We start from the raw sequence: 18,088 nt of genomic DNA, 5'->3' as shown, positions 1-18,088 counted from the left end.
TGGCTGGCACTCTACATCTCACGCCAGCCAACCGATTTTCGTATTAGACCTTTTTGTCCCATATCTTTAAAAATATTTTCGGTAAAGAGACCCTGACGTAACTGAGTATATCCCAGCCTACGAGACTTCTTTACAACTTTCAATGTTGTTTTGCGTCTGTTGTGTTTGCTTGCTGTGGCCGCTCGCTTGTGTTTTCCGTTTGTTGCTGTTTTTTGAATATAAAATAAACGACGCGCCGAAAGTAATTGTTATTTGTTCCCCGTGCCCCGTGTTTTTTTTCGCGTCTAGTAGTCCTTGTGCCCGTCGAACGGAAGTGTCAAACTCACCAGTGCTAGTCGCCCCAGTTGTGCAGTCAGTAGGACCACAAGTTTCCACACACGACAGGCCTGTTTGCTGCTCTCTCTGCCCGGCAAACAAACATTTAGTGAATATTTTCTACACTTTTTGTTCGGTCGTGTTTTTTTTATTTTGCTAAAGTCACGTTGTGCCATCGGTATTGTTTTCGTTTCGGTTTTCGGGGAACAGTGCCGTTGTTCGTCTTGGGGGTCTAGTGACCTTGCGCGACCCGCACCATGGACCTGCGCAGCTGGCGTAAGGTCCTTATCCAGTAGGTCATCGAGTGTCGCTTCACCGAACACAACTTCATCACACTGGAGCAGTCGGACATCGATGCCTTCTTCTCGATCTACGTGCAAAAGGCCCAGGTGGCGCCGGTAGAGGAGGAGAACGCGCTGCCGGCCCAGCCTGGGGAGCACCGCTCCCCCCTGCAGAACTTCCTCCGAGATCATTATCCAGAGTTCAGTGCCCACATAGATGGCCGTGGCCAACTTGTGACCGCGGACTACGTGTATGTCTACACACTGCTCCTGCATTACTCATGCGTGAAGCAGCCCAGCGTGTTTATCCACAGCATCTGCAAGAAGCTGCCGGAGCTAGTGCAGACCTGCATCGCAAACTTCTTCGGCCAGACGTTGGAGCAACAGCTGACGCGCCAATTTCTCCGCCAGTCTATGAACAATGTGGCTGTGATTTACCGCCAGGGCGTCCAGATCAGCCCCAGTCGTCCGAGCTGCAGCACCATGAGTCCCGAACTGACCATTGACACCACACCGGACACATCCTCGTCCACATCCGCATCGCCTCAGCCGCCGAGCAGCACGCCACAGATCCGTCATCCAGCGCCTCCAAATGTCCGCCAACGAAATGCTAGCAGCGCACCCGGGAGCTGCACGGTGTTCGGGCCCAGCTGGAGGTGGTGTCCTACGAGAAGACCATGCTCGAGGAGCAGCAAACGGAGAAGGAGGACCTGATCATAGAAATGCTGGACAACATTGATGGGGCCAGAGGGTCAGGCTCGATGCTGTGCTTCTCGACGAAGCAAGCCACACTCTCGCTTAGCTCCAGCAAGATAGCGTTCTGCTTCTGCAGCTCTTTCCTCAGCTCGGCGTTCTCGTGCTCCTTCTCGCGCAGCTGCTTGTCGACCACAGAGCTGTGCAGATTCTCGGGCGTGGTGTTCGGGGACAGGGAACAGTTGAGCAAATCCGAGGACGCATTTAGAACCTCACGTCGGTTGTGTAACAACTGTAGACAACGATCCAGCTCCTGCTTGTCGCGCTTCAGGCTGGATTCCTCCAGGCGCTGTTCCAGCTATTCAAGAAGAAAAACAAAAAAATATAAATATATATTTATGGAATTTTGGGTAGGTATTATGTAGGTACTTTGAATTTATATTTCCTAAACAGCGCCCTTTTTCGCCAATATTAATTTTAGAATTATGTACCTAGTAGCTTTAATTTAATTAAATAATTAACAACCATTAAATATGAATTCAAAAATATTAATTTAACAAATAAAATTCCCTCTCAATACCAAAAGTGTGTACAGTTCCGACCCAAAGGTGACTAGTTTTTCGCTGATATTCACACAAAATTCGCCGGATTTAGTTCTTTTGTGTAATGCCCCCATAAAATCAGAGAGGTAGCATACCTGCTCGACAAGCTCGGATTTTTCGGCGCGCAAATCCTGTAGCTTATCGTTAGTCTCGGCTATAATGGCCTCCTTTTGGCTGCTTTCCTTCATCAGGCTTCGCTTCAACTGAAATGAGGAAAGTTTTATTATTGGTTTATGGCACCAAGTACCTGTGACCATCTGGTGGTCTACTACCTACATGATCGAACTCATTTAGCACGTTGTCTGCATTCTCACCATTCTGGACGGCGTTCTTGAGCTTGGCCAGTTGACTCTTGGCCATCATGTTCTCTGTAATGGGAAAAAACGATAAAATATGTTACTATCATATTTAACTACTATCAGAGGGATGTAAGCCACAAGATCTATGAGGCATTCTTACCTTTGTTTAGCGTTTTAATCAGATCCTCCTCCACTTGCTGCCCTTCGAGCATGGTCTTCTCGTAGGACACCACCTCCAGCTGGGCGCGAACACCGCGCAGCTCCCGGGTGCGCTGCTCCAGCAGCTCGGTTCTGGGTGTGAGCGGAGCGGACATTTAGAGGCGCTGAATTTTGTGTGAATATCAGCGAAAAACTAGTCACCTTTGGGTCGGAACTGTACACACTTTGGGTATTGAGAGGGAATTTTATTTGTTAAATTAATATTTTTGAATTCATATTTAATGGTTATTAATCATGTTAAGCTACTAGGTACATAATTCTAAAATTAATATTGGCGAAAAAGGGCGCCGTTTAGGAAATCTAAATTGAAAGTACCTACATAATACCTACCCAAAATTCCATAAATATATATTTATATTTTTTTTGTTTTTCTTCTTGAATAGCTTAAAACGTCCGGGAACATACTCGCGTGCGTGGACAGAATCCGGGAGCTGGAACAGCGCCTGGAGGAATCCAGCCTGATTGTATCTTCCAGAGAAGATACAATCAGCTCTCTGAAGCGCGACAAGCAGGAGATGGATCGTTGTCTACAGGAAGCGCGCGAGGAGTTACACAACCGACGTGAGGTTCTAAATGCGTCCTCGGATTTGCTCAACTGTTCCCTGTCCCCGAACACCACGCCCGAGAATCTGGACAGCTCTGTGGTCGACAAGCAGCTGCGCGAGAAGGAGCACGAGAACGCCGAGCTGAGGGAAGAGCTGCAGAAGCAGAATGCTATCTTGCTGGAGATAAGCGAGAGTGTGGCTTGCTTCGCACAGCATCGAGCCTCTGGCCCCATCAGTGTTGTCCAGCATTTCTATGATCAGGTCCTCCTTCTTCGTTTGCTGCTCCTCGAGCATGGTCTTCTCGTAGGACACCACCTCCAGCTGGGCGCGAACACCGTGCAGCTCCCGGGTGCGCTGCTAGCATTTCGTTGGCGGACATTTGGAGGCGCTGGCGATCGCGATGATCAGCTCGGCGGCTGAGGCGATGCGGATGTGGACGAGGATGTGCCCGGTGTGGTGTCAATGGTTAGCTCGAGACTCATGGTGCTGCAGCTCGGACGACTGGGGCTGATCTGGACGACCTGGCGGTAAACCACAGCCACATTGTTCATAGACTGGCGGAGAAATTGGCGCGTCAGCTGTTGCTCCAATGTCTGGCCGAAGAAGTTTGCGATGCAAGTCTGCACTAGCTCAGGCAGCTTCTTGCAGATGCTGTGGATGAACACGCTGGGCTGCTTCACGCACGAGTAATGCAGGAGCAGTGTTTAGACGTACACGTAGTCCGCGGTCACAAGTTGTCCACGGCCATCTATGTGGGCACTGAACTCTGGATAATGATCTGCGTTGGAATAAAAATGGGTCTCATTATTTGGCTAGTTTTAAGCAACAAGTTAGGGGAGGAAAATCATTGGAAAATCCCAAAACCTTTTCGAGGCGCCAAGGGAACTAGCTTAAAAGAGGACTTGAGAAGTGTACATACCCTTGCATGTCCTATAGTAATCTAAGGTTTCACTAAAATTGTATAAAATGGCCATTAATCCTTGAATAATCCTACTATTTCAACTAGTTTATTGACAATAAAGTGAAGTAAAGTAAAATGGAAGAAAGAAAATCCTTTGAAAATCCCAAAATAAGAAAATAACTAAATTAAAAAGGGGAATTTGATATGTACATATCTAAAAAGAATTTATATTCCCTTGTATTTATAATCACAATTCAATATTTGACTAAATAGGAATAAAATAAACATTTGCCCTTGAACAATACTTATATTTCAACTAGTTTTATTGAAATTAAAAAAAATTGCTCATATAATCAGTTCTATAAGTTAAATATCAAGTCGGTTAGGGTCTATACAAAGTCCTTCCTTTTCCCCATGAATGTTCCTATATCCAAAACATTTTTTTCTTATCTAGATATGAGGTAATACACCCAGACAGTACTGAAATAATATACAATGACCATTAGTCCTTGAATACCATTATTTCCACTTGTTCTGTTTACAACAAAGTGAAATTCTCATATAATCAGTTCTTTAACAATCGACTCTGGTAGGTGCCTATGTTTTTTCTATATGAAAGTTCCTATATCAAAGGTGTCTTGGAATGTAGACTCATGACATTTGGGCAACCATGACTTTGAAAAAATAGTATCCCCTATAGTATAGTATAGTATTGAAAAAATAGTACAGTATAGTAGTAAAATAGATGAAGGATGACAACCCTGTTTTTCAGGAGACATGACATGCAAAATTATTTCGGGCTGGAAATGCAAAATACCCGAACTCACCTCGGAGGAAGTTCTGCAAAGGCGAGCGGTGCTCCCCGGGCTGGGTCGGCAGCGCGTTCTCCTCCTCCACCGGCGCCACCTGGGCCTTTTGCACGTAGATCGAGAAGAAGGCATCGATGTCCGACTGCTCCAGCGTGATGAAGTTGTGTTCGGTGAAGCGACACTCGATGACCTGTGTCGGGAAATCGCGTAAGTGGATGGCATCGGGAAGACCTGCGAAGATCCCAGGATCTCTACTACTTACCCACTGGATAAGGACCTTACGCCAGCTGCGCAGGTCCATGGTGCGGGTCGCGCAAGGTCACTAGACCCCCGACGAACAACGGCACTGTTCCCCGAAAACCCAACCGAAAACAATACCTATGGCACAACGTGACTTTAGCAAAATAAAAAAAAACACGACCGAACAAAAAGTGTAGAAAATATTCAATAAATGTTTGTGTTTGCCGGGCAGCGAGAGCAGAAAACACGTCTGTCCTGTGTGGAAATGTGGAAGCCTGTGCTCCTACTGACTGCACAACTGGGGCGACTAGCACTGGTGAGTTTGACACTTCCGTTCGACGGGCACAAGGACTACTAGACGCGAAAAAAAATACACGGGGCACGGGGTACAAATAACATTTACTTTCGGCGCGTCGTTTATATTATATTCAAAAGCCGACGCTAGGGATGGGAGAAATGTATCAAAATCGATACTTTTCGTATAAAAATAAATATTTATATCGTGATATTTTTCAACTGACTTATCGCTGTTATCGCTATCAGCAACGTAAGTGCGTAAATACAAATAAATATTTATGTCCTTCAAATTAGCGTCGGCCTGTTAGCAATGTCCGTCAAATTAGCGTCGGCCTGTTAGCAACGAAAGTGGAACGGTGGAATTTGGAACATGGGGGCTCTTTATATTTTTAAATTTTCTCGCTTTTTGGGGACCAAATCGAAAAATCTAAAATGCTAGATTGTTAAGAAAGAAAAGATCTATCGATCTAGGTAGGTTTGAGACACATCCGAGGTCTATTAATGTTTCAAAAATGCATTTGAAAAATCGTGTCCCCACAATTTTCTTAACTGCTCCCCTCACAGAGGTTGTGCCAATATGCACGATAAGCCAAGCTATTGGGAGTTAATTCAAGCTCCTTTTCTGAAAGTTTCATTAAAATCAAACCCACAGTTTTCGAGAAAACAGCCTAACAGTGACGCAACCTCGGATTTTCCCCATACAAAAAAGGGGGCAAAAATGAAATTACCTACGGCTCCACTCCTAGAAGTTGTGCCAACATGCACGGTATATGGGTAGATAGGGGATAATCTAAGAAGTGTTCTGTGAAAATGTTATCAAAATCAAACCCACAGATTTTGAGAAAACTGCTTTACAGTTGGGGGTGCTAAAAAGGTTAATAAAAGACCGTTTAATCCAGAAACTGAACCTTTAGATACTAAGACATGAACCTCAATGTAAACAGCTTAGCCATGACAATCATTCGACGCTAACTTTCTATAACTTTATACAACTTTCACACTTTATGCCAACTTGCACGGTATCGCATTAGAAGGGGCATCATTTTAGCTAATTTCTGAATAAATTACAGGCAATTCAAATCCACAGTTTTCGAGAAATTCAAGTATTTTCAATTATGGCTTTTGCCACGCGGTCACACTGTCCAGGCCAGCGAGAAATCGTATGCACCCGTGACATCAACCATCAAAATATATATGCAAATTTTAATTAATTCATACAACTCTCACAGAGATTGTGCCAACTTGCACGGTATCGCATTCGAAGGGGCATCATTATAGCTAATTTCTGAGTTAATTACAGGCAATTCAAACCCACAGTTTTCGAGAAATTCAAGTATTTTCAATTATGGCTTTTGCCACGCGGTCACACTGTCCAGACCAGCGAGAAAGCAAATTCAGCCAAGACATTTACCACGAAAAGGTATTTATCGGTATATGGCCAAGTTCCAAGCTACGACCTACAACACTTAATTGAGCCAATCGAATACTTTTGGCCGCCAAGTATTGAAAAATATATATTTTATGTTTAAAATTTTCATTGTGATATGTATGCACCCCCTAATTGGTATTTATTTCCCTATTATTTTAATGTATAATTCATCGAAATCGAGCCAGTGGTTTGGTAGAATTTAACATTTTATTGATTTAAGAAAAATATAAAAATTACCTATTTGCTATTGTGGAGTTGCCATACTGCCGAACAGAATCCCCGTTACTTTGAATTAGAAGCTCGTGCAGAGAAGTAAAGTGAAAAGAAAATAAAAGCTGAAATTTATAATAAAACTTAAAACATAGATACATCATGTGTAATTTATTCGTATTAAAACTATTTTGCTGCTCGCTAATGCGATTAGTGTGAGTGCTGGCAGCGCGGTTGCCAAACGATTTAAAAATCGCTTAACAGACAACACATCCGCGGCCCAGCTTCATCGCGCCCAACATCCCAGCTTCCACAAAGTGCATATCGATTTCCTTCTGTGTCGACATGTTGATGTCCCAGTGCCACAGAGAGTCTGCTGCATCATTTCTAAGTCTCCTCCGGCTTTTGTTTGAGTTTCGATTCGTGACTTCTCCATCCAGAAGCACACGGAGCATAGCTGGTACAGCGAGGAGCACTCTTCAACTTCCTCCCTCCCCGGCATCGCTATCTTCGTTATCCTTATCATTATCCGGCATACGCGCGGAAACATCGTCCACCCCGAGTAAACAATGTTGGCGCCTGGAAACACTCAAGTGCAATATTTGGCAACAATAACTTAATGTCAACATAAGGTTTTTTCGGATCGTGACTGCAACTCCAGTGGCGGCTTATCAATGTTTAACCAGAGCTGCATAACAGGCGCAGAGCTACAGCAATAAGCCCCGGAGGAGATACTGCTGAGAAGACTTGGATATTTTTGAGAAAACATTTTTTTATTGGACGGAAGAGGCGAGCCCCAAGTGGTATGCATAGCCGAGGACATCGGGCAGGTGCTGAAATCCCATTCTCCCCCAACTAACATTCCGGGGATATGGCGACAAATCCGCTCTTAATTAATTAAGATTTGACTTTGTGTACCGCCATGTGAGCTAATTAGAGGTCGCGACCCCCCGCATGGCGACCCCATTAAACCCGAGTGCGCTTCGGCTGCTTTCCGGAATGGTGTCATACCTGCCATAAAGCATGTCTGCCAGCCGTCAAAGGCGCCGTGTCAACACGACCATTGCACTTCTGCTCCGGCGGGACCAAGATGACATTGCATCACCACCATCGATTCCAGTGGGTCAACAGCCGTCCCGGTGACGGGGTTGCCATCCCCCCGACCCAGGGCTTAGTTCGGTGCGTGTGATTAAACAATTGCATGGCCGGGTGGGAAGCCCTATTTGCCTTTCGGAAAAGAAATTCCTGGAACGGCCCTTATTAAATTGCTCAACCTAAAAGTTTTGAATTTCTCACACGGACACCCTACAACAATTTGGCTCTCAAGTGGCGGCAATGTGACAAGTGGGGGTATTATTTCAAGTGCAGTGGCGTTCATGACTGGGACCCCGGGTGGAGCGGACGCGTCCGCAAAACATTACTCAAATCGCCCCTAATGGTGGTGTATTTATATTTCGGGGCACGGAGGCCAGCTGACCGACTCATGGACGCGCAACAATTCCATTTACAAATTATAGCTTCGGTGTTTTATAACATATAACCTCCTAAGCTTGGAAATAATTTTTATTTATTTATTTACATTCTGGTTTTGGGACAATTGCAAATTGCCACCAACCACTTAATTTAGCTATAGCTACTGGGCCTTAAGCTATTTACATATTTTCTGCAAAAGTTTATTTATATATAGTTATTAACAAAATTTAGATATTGTTATATAAGCGTATGGCCTTGATGAAATCATTGGCGCTGGCGATATTGGTGGATTTTGGGGATAGGGCATCAGGTGACTTTATGGAGAGGAAAAAGTGCCGCACGTTGTTTCGCGTACCGCAGTGCTCGCACTGGGGTGGGGGTTGTTTATTGAGAACATGCTCATGGGTGTATCTTGAGTGTCCAAAACGTAGTCTTAAGAATTTTGTGAGATCTCTGCGGTTGATGTTGTCTTCGGATGGGATGGTGTATTCTTTAATTGATCATTTCTTTTCGTTGACATATTTGTAGTGGTCAGATGCGTTTTATCAGATCGATTCCATTTGTTTTTTGAAAGTATTTTAAATGAATAACTGTGTGTCTGTGAAGTTATAGTTGCATTCCATAACCTGTGGGCTTCTTTTGTTGTGAGCTTCTTTTGCTGCTAGGTCTGATGTGTCGTTACCTGGAATCCACAGTAATATAATCTTTGGTTGGTGGCGGTTGAGGATGTCTCGAGTACGAACGGTATAGAAAGATTGGTTATTGGTGTTGGTAACTAAAGTTACAGCCCTTCAGTTCAAAAAAAAAGTTTCACTTGTGAATCACCTTGTGAATCCCGTGGGACATGTCCTCTTGCACAAGTGAAGAACAAGTGACGCTCCATATAGAAAATTGTATGGGATGTCCGCATTTTCACAAGTGAAAATTCAAATGAAAATTTTTCGAAGTCCCACGGGATTTCACTTGTTCCTTATACCCATTTTTCGTATGGCCTGTCACGTGCCGGTGACACGTCTCAAGTGAAATCACTTGTGAAAATAACATTTTTCCCATGAGTTTTCACTTATGAAATCTCTTGCAAGTGACACGTCCCAAGTCAAATCACTTGTGAAAATGAGATTTTTTCCATGCGTTTTCACTTATTAAATCACTTGCAAGTGACACGTCCCAAGTGAAATCACTTGTGAAAATCAGAATTTTTCAATGAGTTTTCACTTATTAAATCACTTGCAAGTGACACGTCCCAAGTCAAATCACTTGTGAAAATGAGATTTTTTCCATGCGTTTTCACTTATGAAATCACTTGCAAGTGATACGTCCCAAGTGAAATCACTTGTGAAAATCAGATTTTTTCCATAAGTTTTCACTTATAGAATTTAAAATACATAAATTTGTATATACTTTTAAATATTTTCTGTTAAAGGACAATTATTTTTAGTAAGCCTAATTTTGTGTTACGTTAATTTGCTTTTTACATTGGTCATCGCCTTCCTTAAACCTTTGTCCGGGTCCTCCGAATCCTTGGCCAACGCTCCTGATAACGATCGTAACGAGTGATACACCAATCGAAAGGTATCGTAAAAACCAAAAAGATTGCATACCAAGACTTTCGAAATATAGATTTGTTTGGGAGAAAAGGCGGTGAAAGTGTAAAAGTAAAATTTTAGAAAATTGGAGCTGCTGGATACGGTGGGGCTAAAAACCCCCGGCTATTTAGCTAGTTTTATTCTTACTGGGAGTAAGCGTCGAATGACACCTCATTTGTTGAAATGAATTTTAAAAGCAATTAAAACTTATACCAAAAGTACACCAAACTTTTATAAACTATATACTCATGTTTGTTAAATTAAGTTTAGTTCGACTTAACTTGTTTCCAGTCCATTTTTAAAGTACTTAGACCAGATAATAATAAGAAACAACACGATCCTTGAACGATCACATTTTCCCCAATTTCAAAGGCGACTCAACATACAAGCTCAAAGTGTCCCAACTTACAGACCTCCTAATTTTCCGACCTCTCCCCTAAAAATTAAAAAAATTACATGAATATTTTCTTGTTATTTTCAGAAATAAAAATGTAAACGTGACCAAGGCTATAGAAGCCGCTTTAGAGCTATGACTAATAGGGACGTCAGGCCGTTTGTCAGAAAACGAGTACCAAATAATTCTTACGTCTTTACGTAAAAATTTTTGTATTGCCAATAGTGGATATTTTAAGCAAAAAAATGCTCCAAAAAAATGGCAGAAACGATTTTTCCTAAATTACAAAAGAGTTTTAGAAAAGTTGAATTTAAAAAGAAAGACTTTTTTATTGGAAAATAAATCAGAGAAATCAGAAAATGAATTTCCTGAAGTTAGTGGTAGTGGCTTCCTGAATTGCAATCACTTCCGCTTGGAAAACACTACAGTGGTCTGGTAGGCGGAATGAGACTTTTAAGTCTAGTTCGGGGGAAAAGACTCCCCCACCTGTTTGGGAGTTAAGCTTGGAACCGTCAGTGTATATGTTGACGGCGTTTACGAATTTATGTGGGAGGTTGTCCCAGTCTGAACGGGTGGGTATATAAATTTTGTATCTTCTTTTGAAGTCGACTATGGGTGGGGCGTAGTCTGTATAACGTGGTAGGGGTGAATGCTTTGATAGGATATTGGAGTGACCCGTGGAGCCTGTTGTCCAAGCCGCTGCTTCACGGAGCCTCAGCGCTGTGGCTGATGCCCAGCTTTTGGCAAGTAGGTCCAGGGGTTGGAGATCGAGAATTGTATTTAGTGCCTCAGTGGCGGTAGTGCGCAGCGCCCCACTGATGCAGAGCTCTGCGCCTCTTTGGATCTTGTGAAGGATCCGGAGGTTACAGTTTTTATCTAGAGAAGGCCACCAAACGATGTTTCCGTAGAGTAGAATGGGTCTGACTATTGCAGTATATAGCCAGTGAACTATCATGGGGGAGAAACCCCACTTCCTCCCCATGGCTTTTTTACAAGCGAAGAGGGCTATGGCCGCTTTGCGTGTGCGATCTAGGATGTTATCAGTCCAGAGGAGCTTTTTGTCAAGAATGACACCTAGGTACTTTGCTTGGTTGCTAAAGGTTAGGCGCGTTTGGTGTAGTTTTGGGGGAACTAGAATTGGTACCTTGTACTTCCTTGTAAAGAGAACTAGTTCGGTTTTTTCCGGGTTAACTCACAGTCCACAGCCAGCTGTCCACCGGGAGAGGGTGGATAGGGCTGTCTCCATTAGATTGCAAAGGGTTTGCGGGAATTTACCCTGCAGTAGGATAACCACGTCATCCGCGTAGGCTACCACTTTTGTGCCCGCCTCTTCTAGGAGTGAAAGCAGTTTGTTGACCACTAAAACCCATAGAAGAGGTGAGAGTACGCCCCCTTGGGGGGTTCCTCTACTGACGTTCCTGGTCGAGTGGGCCGGTCCCATAGTGAAGTGCACTACCCTGCTGGTTAGCATGGTGTGTATGAGTCCCACTATGGGCCACTCAATGCCCAGTTCAGTCAGAGCACAAGTAATCGCCGTTGGGGTGACGTTGTTAAAGGCGCCTTTTATGTCTAGAAACGCTACAAGAGAGTATTCCTTATTGCGGAAGCCTCGTTCTGTACTGTACACTAGAGAGTGGAGGGCGGTATCGGTTGACCTACCCTTACGGTACGCATGCTGTGCGTCAGAGAGTAGGCTATGGTCGATGGTTAGTCTGATATGGGTGTCGATTAGCCTTTCCAGGGTCTTCAACAAGAAGGAAGAGAGACTGATCGGGCGGAAGTCCTTTGGGTTGGTGTGGGAGGGCTTGCCGGCTTCGGTATAAAAATTACCTTAACGTCCAGCCACCTTGTTGGAATATGGTTTAGAGCAAGGCAGCCGTTGAAGATGGCTGTCAGCCAGGGAAGGGACATATCTAGTGTCCGTTGTAACTGGGCCGGGAAGAACCCATCTGGGCCAGGTGATTTGCAGGGCTTAAAAGAGTTGACAGCCCACTGAATGCGGCCAGGGTTTGAAATGTTGTCAATACTCTGGTCGTCTAAATTCTCCTCTATGTGGAGGTCCTCCACTACATGGGTGTTCTTAGGGAAGTGGGTGTCTAATAGTAGTTCAAGGGTTTCCTGAATGTTTTCCGTCCAGCTGTCAGCATTGGTTTTAAGATAGCCAATGGTCGCTGGAGCTTTAGCTAGAATTTTTCTGAGTCTGGATGCCTCCGCAGTAGATTCTATACCACTGCAGAAGTTAGCCCAGGCTCTTCGTTTTGATATTCTAATTTCCTTTTTGTATAGGCTTAGTTTTGTATGATATAAATTCCAGGAGGATTCGCTATTATTGTATTTAGCTTTATTGAAGTAAGTTCTACACTCTCTTTTAAGGTTCGCTAGGGTTGGGTTCCACAATGGGGGTTTGTTCTTTGTTTTGACTGTTCTACATTACATTGCCCTGGTACCACCCTGCATCTGTGCAATCGGGTGGCGGGCCTGGGTTTTCGTCCAGCACTTTCAAGGCCACTGATGCAAGGCCCGTCTAACCAGACCCCATTGGTTTCTTGGGATCCTTCCGCCTTCAACGCTCTGGTCGATGACACCAATGATCTTCCGATCCTTTACCACTTCCGCAAAGGATCTCGACCATGTGCCGCGGTTGGTTACCTTAGCCTTCTTGCTCGCTGGTTGAGCTGACTCCATCGACCTCTCTCGCTTGTTGCTGTGGGTGGTGGTCATAGCGATGTCGAAGTCTGGGATAATTGCCTTTGCCCAGGCTATGTCCTCTTGGATTTTCAGGTAATCCAATTTCGATGTCTGATCCTCCCGTATCGGATTGGTGGCCAGCCGTTTGAGGATCCTAGAAGCCTTCCTTCTTTCAAGAGGTCCTGCCTGGTTAGGTGGTACCCTTTTAAACTCCTTTGCCCTGGTACTCACCACGAGACCGGCCTTAGCGCTACCCTCAGGTTGGAGTGGCTTGTTAGCCACACATACGCTGGTGGGAGGCTTGGGCTTGTCGCTATGGCGAGTTGGGCTTAGCCGGCTGCGTTGTTCGCTGGCCTTGGCAGGGGTGGACGTCTCGTGGACTGGGGTAGTCAGAGCCGTGATCTTGCTCTTTCTTTCGTCGTTGGTTACGACTTCCGACTTTATAAGAGTGTCGGGCTCTTGTCTTGTGCAGTCTTTTAATTTTATATTTGTTAAATTCTTCATGTTAATTCCCACGAGCTGCGGAGAAAGGACAGGTCCACCCGGGCAGAGATCCGCCGTACCCGGGTAAGGCTGAATTAGAACAGGCGGTCGCCACTTGCCTGAACTCACCGTTTGAGACTGAGTTGTTTGATGACTCGGGCTCCCAGCCAGATTGACTCTCGGCACGGTACGAGTGACACCTTAGTCCAGCCCGGGGTGAGATGAGTTGTGTGGGTAGGGAAGAGGTAGGTACAGAGCGTGTGGGCAGGGGTGTGTGTGAGCTATTTGTCGGAGGCGGCAGCACAAGCGCGACGTCGGTACTGCTACGGCGCAGATACCCGCTGACTGTCCGGGGCTACTTATTTGCGCTTCGTGTTGGGGGCTTGGTGGTAGCCGGGCCGTGTCCAACTTCCACGCTTATTCGTAGCTACCCTGGAGAACCAGGGCGCTCGCTATCCGCAACCTGCGACCCGTTCGGTAGCCTTCAGCTCGGCGCCCTCAGAGCCATCCCACTAGCTCTTTGGCCGAAAAAAAAGGAACAAGTGAAATCCCGTGGGACTTCGAAAAATTTTCATTTGAATTTTCACTTGTGAAAATGCGGACATCACATACAATTTACTATATGGAGCGTCACTTGTTCTTCACTTGTGCAAGAGGACATGTCCCACGGGATTCACAAGGTGATTCACAAGTGAAACTTTTTTTTTTAACTGAAGGGCTGTAACTTTAGTTACCAACACCAATAACCAATCTTTCTATACCGTTCGTATTCGAGACATCCTCAACCGCCACCAACCAAAGATTATATTACTGTGGATTCCAGGTAACGACACATCAGACCTAGCAGCAAAAGAAGCTCACAACAAAAGAAGCCCACAGGTTATGGAATGCAACTATAACTTCACAGACACACAGTTATTCATTAAAAATACTTTCAAAAAACAAATGGAATCGATCTGGCAAAACGCATCTGACCACTACAAATATGTCAACGAAAAGAAATGATCAATTAAAGATTACACCATCCCATCCGAAGACAACATCAACCGCAGAGATCTCACAAAATTCTTAAGACTACGTTTTGGACACTCAAGATACACCCATGAGCATGTTCTCAATAAACAACCCCCACCCCAGTGCGAGCACTGCGGTACGCGAAACAACGTGCGGCACTTTCTCCTCTCCATAAAGTCACCTGATGCCCTATCCCCAAAATCCACCAATTGGCGCCAGCGCCAATGATTTCATCAAGGCCATACGCTTATATAACAATATCTAAATTTTGTTAATAACTATATATAAATAAACTTTTGCAGAAAATATGTAAATAGCTTAAGGCCCAGTAGCTATAGCTAAATTAAGTGGTTGGTGGCAATTTGCAATTGTCCCAAAACCAGAACATAAATAAATAAATAAAAATTATTTCCAAGCTTAGGAGGTTATATGTTATAAAACACCGAAGCTATAATTCAGCTGGCCTCCGTGCCCCGAAATATAAATACACCACCATTGGGGGCGATTTGAGTAATGTTTTGCGGACGCGTCCGCTCCACCCGGGGTCCCAGTCATGAACGCCACTGCACTTGAAATAATACCCCCACTTGGCACATTGCCGCCACTTGAGAGCCAAATTTTTGTAGGGTGTCCGTGTGAGAAATTCAAAACTTTTAGGTTGAGCAATTTAATAAGGGCCGTTCCAGGAATTTCTTTTCCGAAAGGCAAATAGGGCTTCCCACCCGGCCATGCAATTGTTTAATCACACGCACCGAACTAAGCCCTGGGTCGGGGGGATGGCAACCCCGTCACCGGGACGGCTGTTGACCCACTGGAATCGATGGTGGTGATGCAATGTCATCTTGGTCCCGCCGGAGCAGAAGTGCAATGGTCGTGTTGACACGGCGCCTTTTACGGCTGGCAGATATGCTTTATGGCAGGTATGACACCATTCCGGAATGCAGCCAAAGCGCACTCGGGTTTAATAGAATGGGGCGACTAATTGGGGTCGCCATGCGGGGGGTCGCGACCACTAATTAGCTCACATGGCGGTACACAAAGTCAAATGTTATAATGTAGACATTATTATGTAGACATTAAATTATTGTTGCCAAATATTGCACTTGAGTGTTTCCAGGCGCCAACATTGTTTACTCGGGGTGGAGGATGTTTCCGCGCGTATGCCGGATAATGATAAGGATAACGAAGATAGCGATGCCGGGGAGGGAGGAAGTTGAAGAGTGTTCCTTGCTGTACCAGCTAAGCTCCGTGTGCTTCTGCGCGCTCCTTTTGTGTCGAGCGGATTTACTTTCAACCAGGATGGAGAAGTCACGAATCGAAACTCAAACAAAAGCCGGAGGAGACTTAGAAATGATGCAGCAGACTCTCTGTGGCACTGGGACATCAACATGTCGACACAGAAGGAAATCGATATGCACTTTGTGGAAGCTGGGATGTTGGGCGCGATGAAGCTGGGCCGCGGATGTGTTGTCTGTTAAGCGATTTTTAAATCGTTTGGCAACCGCGCTGCCAGCACTCACACTAATCGCATTAGCGAGCAGCAAAATAGTTTTAATACGAATAAATTACACATGATGTATCTATGTTTTAAGTTTTATTATAAATTTCAGCTTTTATTTTCTTTTCACTTTACTTCTCTGCACGAGCTTCTAATTCAAAGTAACGGGGATTCTGTTCGGCAGTATGGCAACTCCACAATAGCAAATAGTTATTTTTTATATTTTTCTTAAATCAATAAAATGTTAAATTTTACCAAACCACTGGCTCGATTTCGATGAATTATACATTAAAATAATAGGGAAACAAATACCAATTATATATTTTTCAATACTTGGCGGCCAAAAGTATTCGATTGGCTCAATTAAGTGTTGTAGGTCGTAGCTTGGCACTTGGCGATATATCGATAAATACCTTTTCGTGGTAAATGTCTTGGCTGAATTTGCTTTCTCGCTGGTCTGGACAGTGTGACCGCGTGGCAAAAGCCATAATTGAAAATACTTGAATTTCTCGAAAACTGTGGGTTTGACTTGCCTGTAATTAACTCAGAAATTAGCTATAATGATGCCCCTTCGAATGCGATACCGTGCAAGTTGGCACAACATCTGTGAGAGTTGTATGAATTAATTAAAATTTGCATATATATTTTGATGGTTGATGTCACGGGTGCATACGATTTCTCGCTGGCCTGGACAGAGTGACCGCGTGGCAAAAGCCATAATTGAAAACACTTGAATTTCTCGAAAACTGTGGGTTTGAATTGCCTGTAATTTATTCAGAAATTAGCTAAAATGATGCCCCTTCGAATGCGATACCGTGCAAGTTGGCACAACCCCTGTGAGAGTTGTATGAATTAATTAAAGTTTGCATATATATTTTGATGGTTGATTTCACGGGTGCATACGATTTCTCGCTGGCCTGGACAGTGTGACCGCGTGGCAAAAGCCATAATTGAAAATACTTGAATTTCTCGAAAACTGTGGATTTGAATTGCCTGTAATTTATTTAGAAATTAGCTTTAATGATGCCCCTTCGAATGCGATACCGTGCAAGTTGGCACAACCTCTGTGAGAGCTGTATGAATTAATTAAAGTTTGCATATATATTTTGATGGTTGATGTCACGGGTGCATACGATTTCTCGCTGGCCTGGACAGTGTGACCGCGTGGCAAAAGCCATAATTGAAAATACTTGAATTTCTCGAAAACTGTGGATTTGAGTTGCCTGTAATTTATTCAGAAATTAGCTAAAATGATGCCCCTTCTAATGCGATACCGTGCAAGTTGGCACAACCTCTGTGAAAGTTGTATAAAGTTATAGAAAGTTGGCGTCGAATGATTGTCATGGCTAAGCTGTTTACATTGTGGTTCATGTCTTAGTATCTAAAGGTTCAGTTTCTGGATTAAACGGTCTTTTATTAACCTTTTTAGCACCCCCAACTGTAAAGCAGTTGTCTCAAAATCTGTGGGTTTGATTTTGATAAAATTTTCACAGAACACTCCTTAGATTATCCCCTATCTACCCATATACCGTGCATGTTGGCACAACTTCTAGGAGTGGAGCCGTAGGTAATTTCATTTTTGCCCCCTTTTTTGTATGGGGAAAATCCGAGGTTGCGTCACTGTTAGGCTATTTTCTCGAAAACTGTGGGTTTGATTTTATTGAAACTTTCAGAAAAGGAGCTTGAATTAACCCCCAATAGCTTGGCTTATCGTGCATATTGGCACAACTTCTGTGAGGGGAGCAGTTAAGAAAATTGTGGGGACACGATTTTTCAAATGCATTTTTGAAACATTAATAGACCTCGGATGTGTCTCAAACCTACCTAGATCGATAGATCTTTTCTTTCTTAACAATCTAGCATTTTAGATTTTTCGATTTGGTCCCCAAAAAGCGAGAAAATTTAAAAATAAAAAGAGCCCCCATGTTCCAAATTCCACCGTTCCACTTTCGTTGCTAACAGGCCGACGCTAATTTGACGGACATTGCTAACAGGCCGACGCTAATTTGAAGGACATAAATATTTATTTGTATTTACGCACTTACGTTTCCGTCACTTACGTTGCTGATAGCGATAACAGCGATAAGTCAGTTGAAAAATATCACGATATAA

The 18,088-nt window shown here is 44.1% G+C and overlaps 1 protein-coding gene across 1 annotated transcript; it reads right to left on the bottom strand.

Annotated features, from left to right (window-relative positions):
* Positions 1–441: 441 nt before the first annotated feature.
* LOC139353688 (uncharacterized) lies at positions 442–5,391 on the bottom strand. Its single transcript, XM_070998019.1, is given in 9 exon segments — positions 442–1,647; positions 1,987–2,094; positions 2,168–2,259; positions 2,351–2,503; positions 2,971–3,107; positions 3,166–3,308; positions 3,362–3,732; positions 4,683–4,854; positions 4,927–5,391. Coding segments are annotated over 9 exon segments (1,602 nt in total). The 5' UTR covers positions 4,966–5,391; the 3' UTR covers positions 442–1,260.
* Positions 5,392–18,088: the final 12,697 nt, after the last annotated feature.

The sequence above is a fragment of the Drosophila suzukii genome, chromosome Y, assembly GCF_043229965.1.
Source record: "Drosophila suzukii chromosome Y, CBGP_Dsuzu_IsoJpt1.0, whole genome shotgun sequence".
NCBI lineage: Eukaryota > Metazoa > Arthropoda > Insecta > Diptera > Drosophilidae > Drosophila > Drosophila suzukii.
The sequence above is the reverse complement of the archived record's forward strand: the minus strand, read 5'-3'. Positions and strand labels throughout refer to the sequence as shown.